The sequence below is a fragment of the Megachile rotundata genome, chromosome 12, assembly GCF_050947335.1.
Source record: "Megachile rotundata isolate GNS110a chromosome 12, iyMegRotu1, whole genome shotgun sequence".
Lineage (NCBI taxonomy): Eukaryota > Metazoa > Arthropoda > Insecta > Hymenoptera > Megachilidae > Megachile > Megachile rotundata.
In genome coordinates this window covers 8500332-8525610 of record NC_134994.1, presented here as the reverse complement: position 1 = coordinate 8525610, position 25279 = coordinate 8500332, and the positions used below count along the sequence as shown (strand labels likewise).

Sequence of the window (25279 nt, the reverse complement as noted above, 5' to 3'; positions counted from 1 at the left end):
TAGAAGACGTTGAATAGTTGTCGAAACACAATGCATCGTATACGATCTTGGAATGCACGCAGCAACCTGAATGCATTTTTTAACGCCTTCATCATTGTTATTCAAAAACTCCTACTGAGTTACCAGCAGAGAGGACGACGGAGAAGAATTAGAATCAGTATCAGAAAGAAAATCTTCGGAATTATTTCATTAATCGACGATCTTGAAGGAATCCTATTTCCTCGATCAATAGCGAAGGTATAAATCACTGAGTCAATTAAAGGAAGGGAGGTTCTTTTTTCTGCTGAAACGAAGGATCATGGCATAATGCATCTTCAGCTTCTGCATGTCAATTGCAGGATGCATTCAACCAAGCGAATGCGCTCTTTAATGCTTCCCCACAAGTTTTTCATTCTTGAAGCTTCGCTTGCAGAAGAAAAGCGCGCAAAAAGAGGACTTGATGGCGGAGAAAGAAAGTAACGATGACGAGGAGAAACATTAACCCTTCGATAAAGGAAGAAAGGAGTTTAAGAATTTAGTGGGCCATTGGAAGAGGTAATAGAGTTTCAGAGCTTGGAGTTTTGAAGTTATTCTATTTTATTTTTTAGTTATTCGAATTTTTTATATTATACTATGTTAATGGGTCAAAATTTTGAAGATGTGGAATTTTATATCTGGAGGATTTCGAAACTCTAGAATTTTAATATTCAAAAATTTTTTAATTTTCAAGATTTTAAAAATATTTCAACATTTCAAGGTTTTAAGATTTCTGAGCTCGAGAATTTTGTAACTCAAGGATTTCAAAATTGTAGAAACTCTACATGTAAAAATTGTAGTTTCAGAATTTTATAGCTTTGACAATTTTAAACTTCTAAAATTTCACTCCACTAAAATTCTAAAGCTAATATTATACTTCTACAATTTCGGAAGTCCAGAATCACAATGCTACATAACCTCAAAATCTTCGAAACCTTGGTGATTCATAACCTCAAAAATCCGCAATACTATAACTCTTAACAATTTCCACATATAAAAATGTAAAAATTCTACAACTCCAAAATTTTAAACTTCCAAAATTTCACTCCACTAAAATTCTAAAGCTAATATTATACTCCTACAATTTCAGAAGCCCAGAATCACAATGCTACATAGCCTCAAAATCTTCAGAAACCTTGGTGACCCATAACCTCAAAAATCCCCAATGCTATAACTCTTAAGAATTGCTACATATAAAAATGTAAAAATTCTGCAACCCCAAAATTTTAAACTTGCAAAATTTCACATCACTAAAATTCTAAAGTTAACATTATACTTCTACAATTTCGGAAGTCCACAATTACAATGCTACATAACCTCAAAATCTTCGAAACCTTGGTGACCCATAACCTCAAAAATTCCCAATGCTATAACTCTTAAAAATTTCCACGTATAAAAATGTAAAAATTCTACAACTCCAAAATTGTACTTCTACAAAATTTTAAACTTGTAAAATGTTACATCACTACAATTCTAAAGCTTCAAAAATTTTCCATCCCCAAAATGGAATATCTCCAAAATTTCAAACTTGAATTTCACCTAACTAAAATTCCAAAGCTTCAAAAATTTTCCATCCCCAAAATTGAATATCTCCAAAATTTCAAACTTGAATTTCACCTAACTAAAATTCCAAAGCTACAGAAGTACGACTACGATTCCAGAAGTCCTGAATCAAATGCCCCAAAACTTGAAAGTCTTCGGAACTTCAGTGGTTCAGAATCTGGAAGTAGGAGAATCCTATAACTCTAAAGTTTCAAAGCTTTAGAACTCCATAACGCGTTATGTATAAACTGCATACTTCGATTTTCATCTCGCTATTCGTACGACCCGATGAACAACTATTCTATGCACGGTCGTTGTCCTGGTATCTCGTCCTATTTTATACCGAAGAATTCCATGGAGAGAACAGATCCTGGCGCGGAATTATTCTCCATGGAACACTGAATGATTCCTTTATCGCCGGATCGATTTTGATATTGCTGCGACGCATCTAAAAGAGTTTGCTAACATCTGGGCCTCGTACAGTCTTCCACAAAAGTTACATAGCCAATTTTAATTTTTGATATAGTCAATTTTCATTTTGTTTAAATACTGATCTTTTGTCGAGATCACACGTGACTCGAAATTAAATAGTAGGATTTTTAGTTTTATTGGTGGTGATGCAATGCGTGGAGATACGGCGCGTAGAAGTACTACGCGTGGAAATACAGAGCTTGGAAATACAGCGCGTGGAGGTACCAAGCGTGGAAATACAGAGTGTGAAGGTACCAAACTTGGAAATACAGCGCGTGAAGGTACCAAGCGTGGAAATACAACGCGTAAAGGTACCACGCGTGGAAATACAAGCGCGTGAAGGTTCCACGCGTGGAAATACACCGCGTGAAGGTACTACGCATAGAAATACGACGCGTGAAGGTACCAAGCGTGGAAATACAGAGTGTGAAGGTACCAAGCGTGGAAATACAACGCGTGAAGGTTCCATGCGTGGAAATGCAGCGCGTGAAGATACCAAGCGTAGAAATACAAAGTGTGAAGGTACCAAGCGTGGAAATACAACGCGTGAAGGTACCAAGCATGGAAATACAGCGTGTGAAGGTACCACGCGTAGAAATACACCGCGTGAAGGTACTACGCATAGAAATATGGCGCGTGAAGGTACCAAGCGTGGAAATACAGAGTGTGAAGGTACCAAGCGTGGAAATACAACGCGTGAAGGTACCACGCGTGGAAATACAGCGCGTAAAGGTACCACGCGTGGAGATAAAAGCGCGTGAAGGTTCCACGCGTGGATTTTGATTTTGTTTAAAAATTGACTTTGTCTCCATTTTGATTTTATTTGAAGACTGATTCTTGTTTTATTTGATTTCATTTAAAAATTCTTTCATTTTGTTTAAAATTGGAATTTTTCTCCTTTTGATTTTATTTAAAAATTTATCTTTTTTTTTCATTTTAATTTTGTTTAAAAGTTGAACATTTTTTTGTCATTTTAATTTTATTTAGACATTGAAAATTTTTTCATTTTGATTTTAATTAAAAATTGATCATTTGTATATTCATTTTGATTTCATGCAAAAGTTAATAATTTTTTTTATCTTAATTTTATTTAAAACAATAAATACAGTAATTTTCTATACGAAACATTAAAACATCTATTAAAATACATATTAAATATTAATATTTTATGTACAATATATTAATTTATATTTAAAAAATAAAAGATCAAAGAATTAATATAAATTCATACAATAAATATGAATGAATAATCAGTTGAAAATTGATAATAATATAATATTCATACACGATATTACAAACTCCGGTCATCGACTGAATAATTAATTCTCGCTTTGTTAATTCATTTGAACATCGAACGATATCAAAATTCCAACAAAAATAGATATGTTATCGATCAGAATAGTTTTGCGAATCACTGTATGTATAAAGGAGAAGGTTGTTCACGCGAAATGTACCCGGTTGTCGGTCTTTAAGACTCTCTTAAAGGAATACGCTTGTATGATCGCGAACCGGGTCGTGCGTTATTCATGTGACACACGCGTGTGCGTAATGTGCATGGGCGAACGAGAAAGGCTGATAGGTGAGCCCACGTGAGCTCTCTTATGTTCCTTCTCACGTACCGGGTGTGTAACTGGGTTAGTACTTGCAATGCAAAGGGATAATGTACATCGTTTCTTTGGTTCTGTACAAACTTGTCTCTTTAGAAGTAATTTCACCACATTCACATGACAAGATAAAAATCAGAGTACATTTTTGGGTCTCTGGTAAGGATATAGTGACTTTTTATGGTCCAAGTTTTTTTATTTTTCAATTAATAAATTTTTATATTTTTAAATTTTCGAATTTAGGAACTTTTGGATTTCAAAATTCACGAATCCGAAAATTTATCAAATTTTGAAATTCTCAAACTTTTAAGTATCTAAATTACCAAACTTTTAATTCTGAAATCCCTAAATTTCAAATTTCTGAAATAGAAATCCCTAGATCCCTAGTCCCTACATCACAAATTCCCTAGGACAAAAATTCCTAAATTTCAAATCCCTAGATTGCAAATCCCTAAATCACAAATTCTTGTATTTCTAAGTCCCTCGATTCAAATTTACAGGACTTCCAAATTGCCTAGATCTCAAATTCCAAGACCTCCAATTCCCTAGATTCTAAAATCCTGGGCTTCTAATTCCCTAGATCCCAAATTCTAACACTTCAAAATCCATAGATCCCAAATTCCAACACTTCAAATTCCCTAGATCCCAAATTCCAGGACCTTAAATTCCCTAGATTCCACATTTTTTTATTGTAAATCCCTAAATTTCAAATGCTTACATTTCCAAGTTCCTAGATCTCGAATTCCAGGACTTCTAATTCCCTAGATCCCAAATTACAGGAACTCCAATTCCCTAGATTCCAAATTCCTTGCTTGCAAATCCCTAGATCCCAAATTTCTGAACTTCAAATTCCTAAATCACAAATTCATGGGATCCCGAATCCCTAAATTACAAATTCCAAAACCTCCAACTCCCTAATTCCCAAAATCCGAAATCTTAAAATCTCAAAATTAAAAAATTCTCAAATTTCCAAATATAAAAATCCGTAAATTCTCAAGTCTCCAAATCACCAAATTACTAACTCCCCATATCCCCAAAATTCCCCATGTCCAAAATCCCAAATTCCTAAATTGTCAAGTCCTCGAACTCCCAAATACCCAAAACTTCCAAATCTACAAAAATTCCCAAATTACTAAATTCTGAAAATTCCTCAAAATTCCAAATTCTCAAAATTCCCCAAATTTCCAAATTCCCAAAAATCCCCAAAGTCCTAACTTCCCAAAATTCCTAAACATCCAAATTCCACGATCTCATATCTAAGAAAAACTTAACTTGAAGAAAAAACCCATATGTGAAGAAGTCCTATACCTAACCTTCCCTAACCCGCACCCACATCCCGTTTACTCGATGAAACCGTTTTCGGTTGTGTACAGGGTGTCCCGTAACACAGGTGCACGAATGTTTCAAGCACCCCTTACATTTGTTCACCCACACTGTGCACGCGTACGAGGAGAATACGACGTCGTGCGTACGCCCACACACGGCTTACGCCTTCGCGGCTCGTTGCATCAGGCCCCGGTGTTACAGGCCCAATAAAGGAGCACTCACACACGTGTCCCGGTGAAACGAGCCGCGTTAAAGAAGAAAATAAACTGGCCTCGAGTTTTATTGCCCCGGCTCGAAAATAATGAGTTTATGTCAATTTTAAGTATTCTGCCTTGTGTTAGTACATCTTGAACATAAAACGTCTTCCCACGCTGTTCTAGTATTTGCTCTAGGCACTGAAAATACCGCATACATGGACTTGGATGTTGGAGGGTCGTTTTATGGGACCCTTGGCCTCTCAGGTTTCAGTTTGGGTTAGAACGAAGTTATGTGAAATATTAACTGTAACTTAATAAGCAGATTATAATTTATTTCGGAGCATACTTTCACTATATTTTATTTCAACTTGCGGTTGGTTAAATTCAAATTGTAGGTGACTTGATTCTAATTGAAATTGTAATTGAACTCATTCTATGTAATCGACAAGAACTGTGACAAATAAAAAGTTAGAGATAGTGCCATGTGTAGTATTTCCACGCATTTTATTTCCACGCGTAGTATTTCCACGCGTAATATTTCCATGCGCTATATTTCCACGTGTAGTATTTCCACGCGTGGAACCTTCACGCACTGTATTTCCACGCTTGGTACCTTCACGCGTTGTACTTGCATGCTTCGTACCTTCACGCGCTATATTTCCACGCGTGGAACCTTCACGCGCTGTATTTCCACGCGTAGTGTTTCCACGCGTAATATTTCCATGCGCTATATTTCCACGTGTAATATTTCCACGCGTGATACCTTCACGCGCTGTATTTCCACGTTTGGTACCTTCACGCGCTATATTTCCACGCGTGGAAACTTCACGCGCTGTATTTCCACGCTTGGTACCTTCACGCGCTATATTTCCACGCGTAGTATTTCTACGCGTAGTAGTTCCACGCGCAGTATTTCCACGCTTGGAACCTTCACGCGCTATATTTCCACGCGTGGAACCTTCACGCGCTGTATTTCCACGCGTAATATTTCCATGCGCTATATTTCCACGTGTAGTATTTCCACGCGTGGAACCTTCACGCGCTGTATTTCCACGCTTGGTACCTTCACGCGCAGTATTTCCACGCTTGGAACCTTCACGCGCTATATTTCCACGCGTGGAACCTTCACGCGCTGTATTTCCACGCGTAATATTTCCATGCGCTATATTTCCACGTGTAGTATTTCCACGCGTGGAACCTTCACGCGCTGTATTTCCACGCTTGGTACCTTCACGCGCAGTATTTCCACGCTTGGAACCTTCACGCGCTATATTTCCACGCGTGGAACCTTCACGCGCTGTATTTCCACGCGTAATATTTCCATGCGCTATATTTCCACGTGTAGTATTTCCACGCGTGGAACCTTCACGCGCTGTATTTCCACGCTTGGTACCTTCATGCGCTGTATTTCCATGCTTGGAACCTTCTCGCGTTCTATTTCCACGCTTGGTACCTTCACGCGTTATATTTCCACGCTTGGTACCTTCACGCGTTGTATTTGCATGCTTGGTACCTTCATACGCTGTATTTCCACGCTTGGTACCTTCATGCGCTGTATTTCCAAGCTCTGTATTTCCACGTATAATACTTCTACGCGCCGTATCTCCACGCATTGCATCACCACCAATAAAACTAAAGATCCTACTATTTAATTTTGGGTCACATGTTTCCTCATTATGCAGGGGTTAAAGGTACTTTTTTTAGTCCATTAATTTCATTAAAAGAGCAGTGTGACTTCACACATAAATTGATATAAAGCGATTCCCCACAAAACCCAAACACTTTCCTAATAGATTATCTAACAGGTTCTTTCGTAAAGCATGAGTCCCCAATTTAGAAACCATAGAATTACAGCGAACAAAACAGCGGAGAAAAAACTGGTCGTCCCTCATTTAACACGTTATCGGTAGTGAACGTGACTACGAAATCGTGCCTCCCTCTCTTATATTAGATTCTCGTGGCTCGGTCAGCTGTGAGGTTAATTGAATTTACTCGTCACTATTACGCAAAAGTGTCAGCCACGAAGCTGTGAATTGATTTCTGTACACGGTCTAATAGCTAGGGCAATGTTACACGTAACTTTGGACTTGCATGTACTCGAGGTGAACGTACGAGTTGTTACATGGAAGTTGCGTGGTATGTATTGTATGATCAGTTAGGGTTATATGATCAATTTAGGGAAGTGATTAGTTGTATATGTATTTTGTTATTTGGACATGTGTAGTATGGTCATGCTTTGTATGGTTATGGTTTATACATATAGGAGATTGATATATGGTGATGTGTTATATGGTCATATGTTGTATTCTCACACATTGTGATTTTACACGGTCTACTTATGAGGGTTGTATTTTTATGTATATTGAATTTCTGCGCTTTGTAACTCCACGCGATGTAATTCCACGCGTTGTAAATCCACGCATTGTACTTCTACGTGTTGTATTTCCACGTGCTGTAATTCCACGCGTTGTACCTCCACGCACTGTACTTCCACGCGTTGTATTTCCACGCGCTATATTTCCATGCGCTATATTTCCATGCGTAGTATTTCCACGCGTTGTATTTCCACGCGCTGTATTTTCACGCGTTGTATTTCTACGCACTGTATTTCCATACGCTGTATTTCCACGCGTGGTACCTTCACGCGCTGTATTTCCACGCGTGGTACCTTCACGCGCTGTATTTCCACGCGTAGTATTTCCACGCGTGATACCACTACGCACTATATTTCCACGCTTTCTACCACCACGCGCTATATTTCCATGCGTCGAATCACCACGCGCTGTATTTCCACGCACTATATATCCACGCTCCGTATCTCCACGCATTGCATCACCACCCGCGATATCTCCACGCGCTATATCAAACATTTTATACTTGCACACACTAAATTTGCACTCATTGCATCACCTCGCGCTATAACATTACATACTCCATCACCTCGCACTATAAAGTCACCCACGTCATCCCTCCGCGTTACAACGCCACACCTTACATCTCCAAACACAATAACACCACAAGTTGCATTATCACCCATTTTACAAGTGACCTAATACAAAACCTTGATGAATCACTATATTACCAATTTCAAAAATATTGCTCCCATCTCCATCCTTGATAATACGTGTCTCTACTACATTAGTATCGATAATCCACGATTAAAATGAGTACCTTCAACGCCTCACTAAATCATACACCGTAGCGTCATTATCCAACGCCATAATGCGATAATTAAGCTCGACCATAAACCTCAACTGCCATTTATTCTTGCTATATATACTTGAAACATGTACTTTAAAATTATTACATAAATTTTCCTTGATTGCCTATTAACTATGCATTTTGAGCCTTTATTGTAGAAGTTAATTAGATTACCTGCGATATTTCTGGACTTGCAGGGACATCGAAATTAATCAGTTTACTGTCCTTCTAACGCGACAATTAAATTCGAAATATCGATATTTCAATCAGAAAATTAAATTGTGTACGTTTAATATAGAATACATTTTTCCTTATAATTCCTTGTTATAATAAATAAAATTATTTATACAATAAATGAAATAATAAATTCTCTTCATCTCAGTACAATTAACCTTATGCAAATTTCTCCGACCACTCTGCATGCAATTCTTAAAATATATTCCTGATGCAATCGCATTATGCATTCTGAAATGTCATTTCACGAGTTAATTAGCTCGCAAGTTATTTCTGCGCTCGTAAAACGAGACATAAAATGTACGGTTTAGAGATAACGAACGGATGATAGACACAAGTAATTGAAGATCACGTACCGGTATCAGAGAAGACCAACTGACCGGAAGTTGTTCATTTGACGAGCAATATCTATGCAAAACGTAGTCGAGTAGAGTCGGAGGCTCACCTTGTTTTACCGTTCGATTTCTTCGGCAGCTGACGAGATTCAATATCGAGGATTGTTTTGTTCCTCTCTGCGACGATAATTGCATCTTGTCATTTTTCATAACTACTACTCTCGACGTCGCCCAACAAGGCGATGCACCGATGTAACTGAATTGTAGACTCACTTTTCTTGCCTTTTAAGTTCTTGTTCCAACTTTTGTTTTCTGAAGTATAATTCGACTTCTCTTTTATTGTCATTGAGGAGAGATTATGCAAGGCAAGTTTTTTATTTGTTTTGAGTTTGTTGCTCATTTTTCTCAGAACTTTATGCAGCTCCATTGCAATTATATTCTAACAGTTTTTATAGTTTGACAAATCTTGTAACTGTTGGACGAAATTATTAAAAGTACCTTCTGTTGTTTATAAGTATGGTTAGGTGTTTTACTTTTATACTATGTACAAAGTTAGGTGTAAATATTATGTGATTTTTCTTTAAAAATTTGACAAATCTTGTAATTTTTTAAGGAAATTATTTAAAGTATCTTTTGTTGATTATAATTGTCGTTATGTATTTTATTTTTGTTCTATGCATAAAATTAGTTGCAAATCTCATAAAATTTTTCTTTAAAAATTTGACAAATCTTGTAACTTTAATAAAATTATTAAAATTATTTAAAGTATCTCTTGTTGTTTATAATTGTCATTATGTTTTTTAATTTTGTTCCATGTACAAAATTAATTGCAAATATTCTGCAATTTTCCTTCAAAAATTTATTTAAAAACAATTTAATTTCATGTCATTTTCTTATTATAAAAATTCTTATTCTACAAGTTTATCAATATTAAAAATTTGAAAATGCTTCAAGATCGATAAAAGCCATATTTTCTTTAATAACCCTTGAAATACCTTAACTCGCATTACAGTTTTCTCACTCGTGGATCAAAGTTGACATTGCCGGACTTCCTATCAGCAGGGAATGTTTTCGGTTAAAAATATTGTCGGCTGCGTTCCCTATAATTAACCACGGTCGATAGGTCGACGAGTCAATCGAAGTTTTTCCTATACGAAAATAACGTGGTATGCACTCGCACGTGGTTGAATTTACTCTGTCGTTTATTTACTATTAACTTCTCTATTCTCTAGCAAACGTGGTTTAAAAAAAAAACAAATAGTACGACAGATGTTCGAAGAAAATAGGAGAGAAAGTTGAAAAGAAAGTATGGTTTCTTATGCGAAAACTGTATCTGTTCACATCGTGATTCTATGAAAATTTGTGACACATATTGAGGGACGAGAAATGCGATTCATTGATGAATTATTGACATGTGTGATCGTTATTGTATTATAGAACTGTCACTTAAATTTAATAAAAAAAAATGAGGACGATTTTAACAATTATTTTTAATAATTCTTTTAATTATGAAATTTTGTATTCCTTTATTTTTAAGAAAATATAAAAGTTTCATAGGATATTGTTTTATTGTTCGTAGAATATTATTAACGTCATGCAATGAAGAGTTAATTCTTCTCAAAATATTGTACTTGTATATCATATATCATGTATCATATATCACATATTATATATCATATATCACATATCATATATCACATATCATATATCACATATCATATATCACATATCATATATCACATATCATATATCACATATCACATATCATATATCACATATCATATATCACATATCATATATCACATATCATATATTACATATCATATGTATACCATGTATCATATATCATATATCATATGTATACCATATATCATATATTATATATCACATATCATATATCATATATCACATATCATATGCATACCATGTATCATCTATCATATATCACATACTTATATGTATGTACATGTCACATAAATGTCACAAATATATTATTCACAAATTCTGAAGAAAATATAAAAGTGTCATAAAATATTGTTTTATTGTACGTAGAATATTTGCAACAGATCATAATAAATCTATGATCCTCTACAATATATCATACGTTACTACATCATATACATATACGTTACACATTATTGTACATATACTTTAAATACATATCTTTCGAATGAATTTTATAAACAGAAAATCTTCATTATTGCAAGACATAAAAATTGCAATGACAAAGTCCCTGACCAAAGTTCATTCCCAATCAGAGCAACGAAGCTAATTAAAAACCAATTGGCTAGATGAAGCAGATGAAGTCTTCCACGAAGCCCAGCATCTTTTCAACGGTCTAATAGGATACAGTTTCGTGGCTGTTCCTCTTATTCGCTGGTGTTTTCTGTCAACGTACAAAAAGTATTTCCTGTTTTCGTACGAGGCGAACAGCAGCCGAGAGAGAAAGTCGAGCGAAGATGACAAAAATACGATGGTCGGTCGTCATCCGGTCTCCGTTGATATTTTCGTCGTACGTTCATTGAGAAAAAGCCTTAATGGGTGAACCACACGTATTTACACACTTAAAGATGACCTTTGAGGTTCGCCCGCGACGATTTTCGCGTCTTTCCACGGTTTAAGGAGCCGCGTAAATAAAATTTACGATTCGCGGATTTTGAAGAGCACTCTTTGAACCGTCTCCGCTTTACGACTCGCCATTAAACATTCTACGGTGTCGTTGCTCGTGTTTGCCACGCAAACAACGTGTGACTCTTTCGTATATTTTTCTGCCACGGAAAAGAGGGGAAGAGCAATTTGTTCGAGGACCCCTGTGGAGATGCAACCGGTACAACGCGCTCGTACCTTCACGAAGTGCTTTATTAATCCTTTTTACTCGGAGTTTATTGGCTGATCGGAGATATTGCCTTTTTTAACGATTTCCTTCTGATTTATATCTTAATTTCAATATTTTTTTGACGTGAATATGCTGGTATACATTTTATTATGGGGACTTTGAACCGAGTTAAGGTTATTAACTTTTTGTGGCCTTGACAGTGATCTTGAAGTTAAGTGATATGTGTTATATAATTAATTGTGATCTTATATACTTCCATGTGTTGTATTTCCACGCGCGGTAATTCAACGCGTTGTATTTCCACGCGTTGTATTTCCACGCGCTGTAATTCAACGCGTTGTATTTCCATACGTTGTATTTCCACGCGTGGTATTTCCATGCGTGGTATTTTCACGCGTGGTATTTTCACGCGTGGTATTTCCACGCTTGGTATTTCCATGCGTGGTATTTTCACGCGTGGTATTTCCACGCACCATAATTCCACGCGCCATAATTCCACGAGTAGTACTTCCACGCGTGGTACTTCCACGCGCCATAATTTCACGCGTGGTATTTCCACGCATCATAATTCCACGCGCCCTAATTCCACGAGTAATACTTCCATGCGTGGTACTTCCACGCGCCATAATTTCACGCGTGGTATTTCGACGCACCATAATTCCACGCGCCTTAATTCCACGAGTAGTACTTCCATGCATGGTACTTCCACGCGCCATAATTTCACGCGTGGTATTTGCATGCACCATAATTCCACGCGTGGTATCTCCACGCGCTGTATTTCAACGCGTAGAATTTCCACGCGCTGTATTTTCACGTGTGGTACCTCCACACGCTGTATTTCCACGAGTAATACTTCCACGCACTGTAATTCCACGCTCTGTACTTCCACGCGTGGAGGTACCACGCATTGTTGTGACATTTATGTAAACGTATTTGCTTATACATACTGCTCATTATTTATCGTTATGGACTGCGCAGATCTTTACAAGGGTAGACTTCAAAATGGCGAAATTTATGTCTGAAGCTTTATATCTTTACAACGACATTAAAAGAAAATATCAAAATTTGTTACGAATCAAACAAAATTAATTGTTGCATATATAGAATACCTGCAATGATATCTTCCACTATTATAACCATTAATATACAATATTTTAATTTTATAATATATGCATGTAAGTATGTATATAAGTTTTAATATTTTGAGCTTGTGTAATAAATTTTTATATTAGTTTGATATAGTGAACAAATATAATCATTTATCATACATTTTTATTATTCCACTAGCCACAATAAATTAAAAGGAACAATAAAAATGAATATTGCAAGAAGGAATAAGACAAGTTCTACTTCTGAAACAAATTAAAAATGTTCTACTCCTAAAACTCCTAACGAACCTAACGGTAAAATCAATATCTCTCTAACAATCTCTTAGGTGAATTGTTCCCGTAATAAAATCCGCATCTGCATATTCGCACCGTTAAAAATTATACGAGTAATTACACGAGCAGGTAATTAAAACATCAATCAAGAAAGTATCACGGTATATGAAGAAATTAACGGGACATAGAAGCAATTAATTTTCTGTTTTCCTACCACTTAATCTTCCCGCTTCTTCTTTCCCTCAAAGAGTAATATTAACCACCCCACGAATAACGAGCACGAGCTTGCGGCTATATAAATAGGAGAGACTCAAAAAGGGAGTTAGGGGAAGATAAAAAGTCATCTGCAGTCAAAGCACTGAGAGGATGAACAGGGTGGCATGGAGATAGAGATTAACCGGTCTGGACCATCTAAATATCTTAGAGGAAGTACTTAAACTTCCATGTATACTAACAAATCTTATCTTTCATATTTGTACATGATGCTTGCTATATTGCATTATTTAATATTAGTTTGGAGAAGCAGGTTAATTTTAACTTCAGTCAAATTTGATCAAATATAATGGTTAATTCAATCAAAAATGTAGAATGAAAGTATTAAAGCTTAATATGGATTATGGTTATGCAACACGGAGTTTATAGAGTACTCTCGTTATATTGCCGTTAGTGTAACATGTAAACTTTAGCGCTGATCATGTAAATTTTGAGTTTAGAAAGTGCATAGAATACAGAGAGTGCAGAGACTTAATAGAGTAGACTCTCGCTATATTGCCGTCAGTACTGAATTCAAACGTTAATGTTGGACGTGTAACCTTGAGTTTATAGACTACATAAAGCATGCAGAATTTGTAGAGTACATAGAGTATATAGAGTATAAAGAATTGATAGAGTAGACTCTCGCTATATTGCCGTCAGTACAGAATTTAAACTTTAAGGTTAGACATGTAATCTTAAGTTTATAGGATACATAGAGTACACAGAGTATATGGAGTACAGAAAGTTTATAGAGTAGACTCTCGCTATATTGCCGCAAGTAGCATCTAAACTTTAACCTTAGTAATACAATCTTGAGTTCATAGAATACATAGAGTACATAGAGCACATAGAGTTTGTAGAATAGTCTTTCGTTACATTGCCGCAGGTACACCATCTTAACACTACACAAAATATTCCAACATCCAGTTATTAAATCATACCAAATTTAATATAATACCAGTGACGTCACAGCTCACAACATTCAATAAAAGAGAACCTTACATTCTTATACCCACATTTGCAAAGTAAAATAAAAATGAACAACAGCAATAAATTGAACAGTCCCAAATTTTTTGTATAACCAAGATAAGCATACTTTCGTGATAAAGAGAAGTATTCAGTAACGAGGTTAATGATACCAAAAGTACGTACTCCGGTTCGATGGTACTTAATGTTCAGAACCACGGAACGCGATACGTTTCAGCCGAGATCGGCCATTTAAACGACCACATGGGCAGACAATGTGAGAGGCTATCAGCTTGTCGGCTTATCAGCACCGTACGTAACTGCGTATCGATCCATTTACCAACAGCAATACCGTGTACTGATTTCACGCTCGCGGCTTTCTATCGGACTGGGCCTAAACCGGACGGAATTTCGAGCCACGAAACGAAAGTGTTTTATGCAACCGGCTCTTCGCTCGTTCTGGCGCTTCGTTTTCTGGAATTAGGCCATGGTTTCCGTGTGCGGAGAACTGCCGACTTTACTTTCCATTCAGTGACATCTGCGGGATTACGGACGGATATGCGATTAAGCGATAGATACTTTTTCGGTTGATACTTTTTCAGAGGAAATTGGGTTTGTTGTATGGGTTGGTAGTTTATGGGGATTTGGGAATTTTGGTAGTTTGATATTTTAGAGTTTGAAGGTTTGGGGATTTTGGGAGTTTGATATTTTAGAGTTTGGGCATTTGGGGATTTCGAAAGTTTGATATTTTAGAATTTCGGGATTTTTGAAGTTTGACACTTTAGAGCTGGGGATTTTGGAAGTTTGACACTTTAGAGTTTGGGAATTTGGAAACTTTAGGGCTTTGAAAGTTTGGCACTTTAGAGCTGGGGATTTTGGAAGTTTGACACTTTAGAGTTTGGGAATTTGGAAACTTTGGGACTTTGAAAGTTTGACACTTTAGAGCTGGGGATTTTGGAAGTTTGACACTTTAGAGTTTGGGAATTTTGGGATTTTGGGACTTTGAAAGTTTGACACTTTAGAGCTGGGGATTTTGGAAGTTTGACACTTTAGAGTTTGGGAATTTGGAAGTTTGACACTTTAGAGTTTAGGAATTTGGAAGCTTTGGGACTTTGAAAGTTTGACACTTCAGAATTTGGGGATTTTGGAAGTTTGGCACTTTAGAGTTTGGGAATTTGGAAACTTTGGGACATTGGAAGTTTGACACTTCAGAATTTGGGGATTTTGGAAGATTGAAACTTCAGAGTTTGGGGATTTAGGGATTTTGGGATTTTGAAAGTTTGACCCTTTAGAGTTTAAGGATTTTGGAAGATTGGAACTTTAGACTTTGGGGATTTGGAGATTTTTGGATTTTGAAAGTTTGATAACTCAGAGTTTGGGGATTTTGGAAGTTTGAAACTTTAGAATTAAGGGATTTTGGAATTTTGGAACCATGACGATTTGGAACTTTGAAATTTTTGAATTTTTAAATTCAGAGGTTTTGAACATTTGAGACACTGAGAATTTAGGGTTTTGATGATTTAGACTTTACTTTGCAATTTTGAACTCTCGAAACCATCATATCTGTAACATTTAAAATCTTGAAGATTTTGAAAATTTTTGTATTTCAAGTTTATATAACTTCAAAATGTTCACTAATCTAATTTCCCTATAAAAAGAACATTCAATACGGAAATATATCGCAACAGCATTCCACGATTATAAATGTTTGCACATAATCAGCTTTGCACCATATTAGGGTGCAAATTAACAGAATTAAACGGATTATTGATACAACCAATATCGGACAAGCTAAATACGTGCATTAACTGACGGATCGAATGAATAGCGTGCGAATTAAAGCAGGTCTGTGTTTGACTGTAGATCAAACTTTATGAAAATTTCATGCAAATATCTCTTTCATTCACTAATATCGCTGCATCGTGTGTTCCTTTATAATTCACTATAACATTCGTAATTATTCATCTATTTATACTATATTACACAAGTCAAACAAATCATTATTCAAATTTAATAATTACTTTAATTTTACAATTTTTATGTTCCTATATTCCATGATTTCTAAGTCCCTAAAGTTACTAAATTACTCTTTAGATTACTAGTACTTTTATATGCTCTAAAATCCCTAGATGTATGAATTTCTTACGTCCTTGAATTTCCACATTTTTAAAATCCCTAGGACACTATGTCATTGGATGTTTATTATCACTAGATTTCCAGATTGCTATATCCCCAGATGTTTGAACTATATATGCATATTTCTAGAGTTCTATTTTTCTATAATTCTACATATATTTCTATATCTCTAGATTTCTAGATCCTTTGACACCTATATTTCTAGACTTCTAGATCCTTTGACACCTAAATCCCTAGATTTCTATATTACTAGATTTCTAGATCCATTGACACCTCTGTCCCTAGATTTCTAGATCCACTGACACCTATATCTCTAGATTTCTAGATCCTTTGACACCTAAATCCCTAGATTCCTATATTACTAGATTTCTAAATCCACTGACACCTATATCCCTAGATTTCTAGATCCTTTGACACCTAAATCCCTAGAATCCTATATTACTAGATTTCTAGATCCACTGACACCTCTGTCCCTAGATTTCTAGATCCACTGACACCTATATTCCTAGATTTCTAGATCCTTTGACACCTAAATCCCTAGATTCCTATATTACTAGATTTCTAGATCCACTGACACCTATGTCCCTAGGTGCCTATATTCCTAGATCTCTAGATGCTTGTATCCACAAACTCTCATATTCCTAGATTTCTATATCTATAAACCCCGTCTCCCTAGATCCTCAGCTATATTCCTAAATCCCTATATCTCCATATGTCCCTAAACCCTATATCTCCATATGTCCCCAAACTCCCACATCTCCATATATCCCTAAACCGCTATAACTCCTTATATCCCCAAATCCCTTCAACTCCCTATATCCCTAAATCCCCATATATATACACTTATCACAAACAATACCCAAGAACATTTATTTCCGAGTTTATAACTCGCAAACAATTTGTAACACCGATAAGAAACGATCCGATTGCAATAATAAACGCGATGACACGACTGCTGAACGACGTTTTATCGACGAAATATTATCAGTATTGTTTCCGTAATACTAAGATAAAGTGCGGCAAAAACGTTAACTCGTCGAGCCAATGACGATCAGTCGTCGGTGAATTAGCGTTGCACGCGCACGTCGCGATCGTGTCTCGAATACACGAATGCAAGTGTTCGTTCGTAAAGGGTTCGCTAGCGTACGGCTTCCCTTGACGGAATCGAATCTCGGACATCCTCATTCATCGCGGTAAATATTTACGGGCTATTTTCTTTTATCAGCCGACAACCGATAACGATTGTCATCGCGTTGTTTCAACATGTTCGTAACGAATGTTAAATACGTGCTTGTCATCGCACCTTCGTCGAATTCATTAGTTCTGCGTTTATTCTCCGTCTTATCGTGAAGCGGTGTGTTCAAATTAAGTTTATTTCGTGTAAAGTGTTTTTGAGATCTTTATCGATGTGATTAAGTAAAAACGCGAAATAAGAAGTCTTTTGTTTGAATATATTTATTGTTTTTATATATTATATTTTGTATTTATTATTATTGACATTTATTTAAACGTTTAGTTGAATATTTTTTGTTCAAATTCATACAGTTATTAGTTTTAGAACGTTTATAATACTTAGGTCAAGATAGATAAAGCAAATAAAAGGGGCGTTTTTCGGAGTGATCCAAATACTGGCGCCATACGGACATTTGGCGCCAAATTTGAATCGAAATTCGTGTCTCGGTGGTTGTCAAGTTTTATGCCTATCTACTTAGCAGCTTATCTATAGATACTTGATAATCTGATGTATTTAATGATATTTTTAATCATTTCTTTAATAATCTATTTTAACTCTGCTTTTGTTTAATAAATATGTTTAAAGAAATGCAACCATAAATTCTGAAAGATGAAATTTAATTTAATTTTCCTAAATATCGAAATTTATTTAAAGAAATGCAATTATGAATTCTGAAAGATGAAATTAAAAATAATTTTTCTAAATATAGAAATCTATTTAAAGAAATGCAATTATGAATTCTGAAAGATGAAATTAAGTCTAATTTTCCTAAAAATAGAAATCTATTTAAAGAAATACAGCCATAAGTTCTCAAGAATGAAATTAAATTTAACTGAGGTTTGATTTAAAATGAAAAGTGAAATAATATTATGTTTTGAACATAGTACATGTTTTATTGCATCCATCTTAATGAGCCCCTTAACGAGTTTCTATTTCTATACCCAATTTTCTATGAAAGTAACCCCAAATGATGTAAATAAGAGACAAGAAATACCACAGTAAGATTCGATCGAAACATTCGAACCATTTACGAAAATCAAGTGTCGAATAAACGGGACGTGGCGCCTGATTAAAAAATTAACTATCCAGAATGCTTTGGTCCTCGGAGAAAAGAGGAAATGCCACGTTACGTGTTCCAGCCCCTACAACCAGCAGCCGAAGAAATGTCCCTCCAAACGATCGCGTCGTGAATCCTAATCGTTTCTCCGAACCATGATTTCGTAAATGTATCACGTACCACGCCGCAAAGTTTCCAGGCCAAGGATTAAAAAGGGCCTGGAGAATTTTTAAGCGACCCTACTGCTTTCTCGTTACTTTTGGTAACATACATTTTGCAAAATTAATATTGTATTCAGATTTACGAGCTTTTAGAGACCAAATAGAAATACGTGTTTTTGTCGTAAATTATTTTGGACGTTTTTCGAGTATTTTTGTATATCTAATCTTTCGTCAAAAATTGATGTTGTTTTTGTATTGATAAATTTGTTGTCTAATTGACAAATTTTTATTGTAAATTTTTGTAAAGTGAGTTAATTTTATTTATAAGCTTAAGAGAGTTACATATTTTTTTTTGGAGTAATATAATTTTTTCGCTTTTCATATTCTTGTGCCATCTTAAAAATATTTGCTTAAATTTCTGAAATTGGTAGATTAATTTCTGATCATTTTTAGTGACAGAATTTAAATGTAGTGAAGGGGGTAACTTTATTGATTCTGTAACAATAGTTCTGTACTATCGAAGCTTTTATCTTGCAATTAATATTATCGTAAATATTGTTATCAATTTTTTGTAAACTGCAATCAATCGAAGCATGGCGCCTCTTATCAATAATTTTTTTCAAATTACTTTCTATTAGATTGTAACCTATGATACTGCTATTTCTATTATATTCTATCTTCGGTTTTATAATTTTGGAAATTTACAAACTTTGAAACTTAAAAATTAAGGATCCACAAATTTAATAACCAAGAAATATTAAAATTTAGAAATTTGAAGATAAATCTGTACAGCTGAAAATTTAAAGATTTGAAAATTTAGAAATTTGAAATGTAAAAATTTAATAACCAAAAAATTTGAAAATGTAGGAATGAAAAATGTAAAAATTGAATAATCAAAAAATTTGAAAATTTCAGAATTCAAAGATATGTAAATCTACCACGTTGAAAATTTAAGAATTTAGAAATTAGGGATATCAAAAATTAATTAATAAAAATATTAGGAATTTTTTAAATTTGCAAATGTATAAATCCACAAACTAAAAAATATCAAACCCTAAAAATTTAAGAATCTATTAAATTACAAATCTAAAAATATAAAAATTTGAAGATCAATCATTACTTAAAAAAAGCAACATCCCATGCATCTACAATGAACCTAACCTAACCAACAACGCAATCACTCGGTAAAATCCCAAGAGAATCATCCCCCTCATTTTTCACCGGAAGCAGAATTAAAAATACCGTCAAAAAATACCATTTAACACCGCAACAATTAAAGTTCGCGAAGTCAAGGAGCCAAGAGGACGTGTTGCCGTCAGACCAGAAATCCGGGATACGAAATTAGCCACAACACGGGACGCCATGGAAACATGGAAATCGTGCTTAAAACTGGAAGAGGACACCACGGTGTTCCGTGGGGTATCATCATCCTCGTGATGATGTTTTTTGTTCCGTCGAGCATGTCGATGTTCCTTCTTTCTTCTCGTCCATTACGAAAGGCAAACGAAATTTCTTCGAAACTTCGAATTGCTTTTCCGCGCCAGTTGTTTAAAGCTCTGGAGAAGTCTCCGGAGAGATTTCGCCGAGTTAATTGATGACGATCCTCTTAGATACGGAGAAGAAACGAACCGACGTTTTGACGAGATTTTAGGGGCAGATAACGCGATGGCGAATAATGAAATTACACGGTGTACCGGGAATTTTCTTCGTCCGCTCGCTAATAAACGCGTTCTCAGGAACGCACTTGTAAACCTTTGTTCATGGTGAAATATATTGTGTATCTATGTAGTTTTGAAGTACATGATTTTGAGCAACAATTTTAAAGACTTTTATGTGTTGAAAAAATAATAATTGAAGAAATAAGTGAATTTTTGTTTCGTTGTTGAACTATGATTTGATATATGTGAAAGTAGGATGAAGTCTATTATTAAAGTTAAAAAGAAAAATATAGAAAATATTGTATATTTATGTATTTCTGAAGATCCTGATTTTTAGCAACATTTGAGAGACTTTTATGTGTTGGAAAAATAATGTTTAAAGAAATAAGTGAATTTTTGTTTCGTTGTCGAACTTTAATTTAATATATGTGAAAATAAAATGAAGTCTATTATTAAGGTTGAAAAGGAAAAATGTAGAAAATATTGTATATCTACATATTTCTAAAGACCCTAATTTTTAGCAACATTTAAAAAGTTTTTATATATTGGAAAAAATAATATTGAAAGAAATAAGTGAATTTTTGTTTCATTGTTGAACTTCGATTTAGTGTATATGTGAAAGTAGGATGAAGCATATTAGGGTTGAAAAGAAAAATATAGAATATAATGAAATCAGTAATACATAATAAATTGATGTAAATAAATATTTTAAAATAGCCTTCTAACATTTTAAAGAAATATTTTAGTAACTCAATGCAATATATTAATATTTGAATATTTTAAAGTAATACCATAACACTTAACCCTTTGCAGTAACATTTTAAAATTAAAAAAAAATATTTTATTATCTAAATATTTTTAAATAACCTTATAACATTGTAAAAGAATATTTAAATATTTTAAAATATCACTCTAACAATTTAAACCAATACTTTGCTATTTTAATTAACATCTTACAATTCCCTGAGCAATCCTCTCGCTCCGCCCCTGTTCTCCAAGGTCTTTCATAAGATCCCATAGAAATTAATCTCCCTTTGTTCCTCCGCCATTATACAGTCAGTCGATTTTTCACAACTAAAATACACTTTGCTTTCAGAATGGTGAAGATGACCTGTGACCTGCCTTGAGGAACATCTTCAAGAAATATGGCTTTGACCGTCGTACCCTCGGCCCGCGTTTTCAACGGAAACGGTGAGTTCATAAAACAATTATAATATCAAATATTATAAACGTCTGTATGTTTCAAGTCTTCTGTGTTTGCTTAATAATTATTGTTTCTAATTTTCGAGATCAAGTCAATATTACTATCGCTTTTGATGAAACAATTCAATATTTGTACGTGTTTGTGTGACAGATAAATGTTGACGTATTTCTTCGTTTGCTTTCGTTCTTTTATTTCCGTTTATGGCAAGGTGTGCTCGCAAGAGCATTTACTGTTCTATATGATGTTAAGATATATCACATTTTGTTGATGACTTTGTCAAGTTTAATGATTATGTGGTGGTTTTTAGAAATTCGCTTGGGATACACATATGAACATACACATATGGACATACACATATGAGGTCTATTATCAAATTCAACTACAGACGACGAATGTGGAGATTGCCATTGTTTTTTAATTATTATCATTGCTTCAGATTACAAATTTAAAATGAGTAGAAGTGGATTTTCTTTACAAAGTTAAATCATTTACCTAACTTCGAAAAGTCATATGTGAAGAGTCATGTGTGAAGAGACTTTTCGACGACAATGTATGTCAATATGACATACATGTACATTCTTGTTTGAATGTCCCTAGCACATTACAGCCAAATACACTTTAATATAATATATGTTAAACATCTACACCATAGTATTCATATTAACCTAAATAGTTAAATAATGACATGGAATGAATCATACTAACGATATATGTATATCAGAATAGTACACATGAGTGTTCGCTACTAATAACACTCCTATGTCCTAAGTAGTACTTTTACTAGTACTAGTAGTACTTTTACTAGTATTAGTTATACTTTTACTAGTACTAGCAGTATTTTTGATACTTGTAATAGATATAGACAATTGTACAATATGTAGATACCCAGTACAATATATCCACAGCTCAGTGGTTCCGATAACTCAGTAGTACCAAAAATAACCTCCACATATCCACGTCTGATACAACACCTTATCAAACTACGAGATCGATCCTCAAGATCGACCATTAGTGCAAGTAGAAATGATTAAGTCATTGCCACGTACATCGCGATAGCATGAGCGGTCCAGTGTGACACGTAAATGGGATCCCCACGTTGTCCCGGCTAACGAACTTTGCCAGATTATTATTACCGTGCCTCTGGATGGCCGCCAATGGTTACAACATATTTCGGTTTACACTGAGCGTCGGTCGTTACCCTCGAACAATCAGCCGCTCATGATGTTGCTACTATAATCACGATCGATCTTACTCCTCCAAAGATAGATCCTTTCTGATGGGTTCGTCCGATCTCGGACTACTACTATTAACGTTTCTTTCTTGAGTTTATGCTTCGGGCTTGTATTTTGCTCTCGAATGTCTAAATTCTAAATTGAAGTCGAGATCATCGTGATGACTTTTCTCAGGGTTAATTAATTCGTGTTGACGTCTTTGTCTTGTAAGATGCATAAATTTCGGAATATTTATTGCGGCGTGATATACTGTGTGAACTTCTGAACGACGCACCTGGTGCGTCATGTATTGAAACGTCCACTTTGTTTCTCAGTAAATAATCGTTCTATAAACTATAATTGTGTAACAACGTTATAGAAACATCATAATATAATGATTTTTAGATTGGAATCCTATAGAAAACGAAATCTGGATATCATCAACTTCTGTCACACTACACGACGCACCTGGTGCGTCATGTATTAAAACGTGAATTTTGTTTCTCAGCAAATTTTCATTCTTTGAGCTACAGTCATGTAAACCAACAACGGAAATGTCATGATATATAGATATGTAGGATTGAATTGTATAGAAAGCGAAATCTGAACGACGCACCTGGTGCGTCATATATTGATACGTCCACTTTGTTTCTCAACAAATTATCATTCTTTGAACTACAGTCATATAAACCCACAATAGAAAGATCATAATATATAGATCTGTAGAACTGAATCGTATGGAAAACAAAATCTGACACACCTGGTGCGTCATCTATTAAAACGTCCATGTTGTTTCTCAGCAAATGATCATTCTACGAACTACAATCATGTTAACCCACAATAAGAACGTCATAATACATAGATCTATAATATTGAATCGCCTAAAAAACTTGAAATTTGATATCAATAACTTTTATCAAACTGCATGACGCACCTGGTGTGTCACCTAGTAAAGAGTCCACTTTCTTTTTCAACAAATAATCATTGTACAAATTATAATTATGTAAACCCACAATTGAAACGTCATAATATTGAATTGTATGGAAAACTTGAAATCTGATACCATCAACGCTCAACCTACATGACGCACCTGGTGCGTCATCTATTGAAACGTGCACTCTGTTCCTCAGCAAATGATAATTGTACAAACTACAATCGTGTAAACCTACGATCGAAGCGATATAATATACAAATTTTTAAGATTGAACCACATAGAAAACTTGAAATATCACAAACGTATACCTGAAGTAAATATACCTAAGACGAATCATAGACAATGAAAAGAGACAAATACGTATTTGTACAAGAATTACAACGAATTCTTTTTTGATTTGTTAATGATCACCGATGAACAGTGGGGACGCAGGCCTACGTTTCCGGTTCGACAGGTTCGAAATGCCTTTGCTGTCCTTACGGCTACCACATCGATCTGGACTTTGTGCGATACTGCGAAGCAGTTGCAGCAGGAAGTGCCGGCGACAGGTCTAGTATCGAGAGACGCAAGAAGAGGGAACGTCGAAGGCAATGTCAGTCGATGGAGGTTCTACTGGGTCTGGTAAATTGATCGCTTCATTCCATAATTAAACCCTGCTTGACGACTAACTCGAACCAAATGTAGTTTCGCGGTAATTAAAGCATAACCTTCTTTTCTGCTCGAAGTTCATTTCATACGTGACTGAACATTCCCATGGTGTTCACAGTATTAGAAGCTTGAGAGACTTCCAGAATGTAGTAGTTTATTTTATGTCTGATCATTCATTCTAGATCGTGTGTTTTCTTGACCACATGTTTATTGTCAGTGATCAGATGAGGGTGTTTAACCTTGAGCTATTTGAAATAACCATGATGGAGCTGTTTGGAATAACCATGAGTTGTTCGGAGTAACCTTGACGAGATTGTTTGAAATAACCTTGATGGGGTTTGGAACAATACTCATCATGATTCGACTCTTTAGAGAACTGTTACTGTAACTTTAAATGATTGTGTTCCTTTTAATGACTATAATCTTCTCCATAAATTAATTTCCTATGTAAGTAAATTTACCTACTAAAAATTCAGTCTATTCTTCGTTTAAAAATAAACAAATATACATTGCCAAATTATTTTTCTTTAATGACTATAATGTCCTCCATAATTTAATTTCCTATATTTGACAGTAAATTTACGTACTAAAAATTCAGTCTATTATTCGTTAAAAAATAAACAAATATACATTGTCAAATTATTTTTCTTTAATGACTATAATCTTCTCCAT

At 35.0% G+C, this 25279-nt stretch overlaps 2 protein-coding genes across 3 annotated transcripts in view; one reads left to right on the top strand and one right to left on the bottom strand.

The window, feature by feature from the left end:
- Positions 1-6741, bottom strand: part of UQCR-Q (Ubiquinol-cytochrome c reductase ubiquinone-binding protein) — a 169613-nt gene extending 162872 nt beyond the window's left edge. The window contains exon 1 of the mRNA XM_076537812.1: positions 6737-6741. The gene's annotated coding sequence lies outside the window, so the exon portion shown is untranslated. The remainder of the gene's footprint in view (positions 1-6736) is intronic.
- Kank (KN motif and ankyrin repeat domain-containing protein 2 kank) overlaps positions 1-25279 on the top strand; it is a 75550-nt gene that overhangs the window by 19843 nt on the left and 30428 nt on the right. The window contains exons 1-3 of one of the 2 annotated variants that reach the window (XM_012279831.2): positions 17546-17693; positions 21707-21801; positions 24381-24580. In XM_012279831.2, the coding sequence (XP_012135221.2) occupies positions 21756-21801; positions 24381-24580 (246 nt within the window). In that variant the 5' untranslated portion in view covers positions 17546-17693; positions 21707-21755. Of the gene's footprint in view, positions 1-17545; positions 17694-21706; positions 21802-24380; positions 24581-25279 lie in introns of those variants that run through there. The other variant, XM_012279830.2, reaches the window with a different exon arrangement.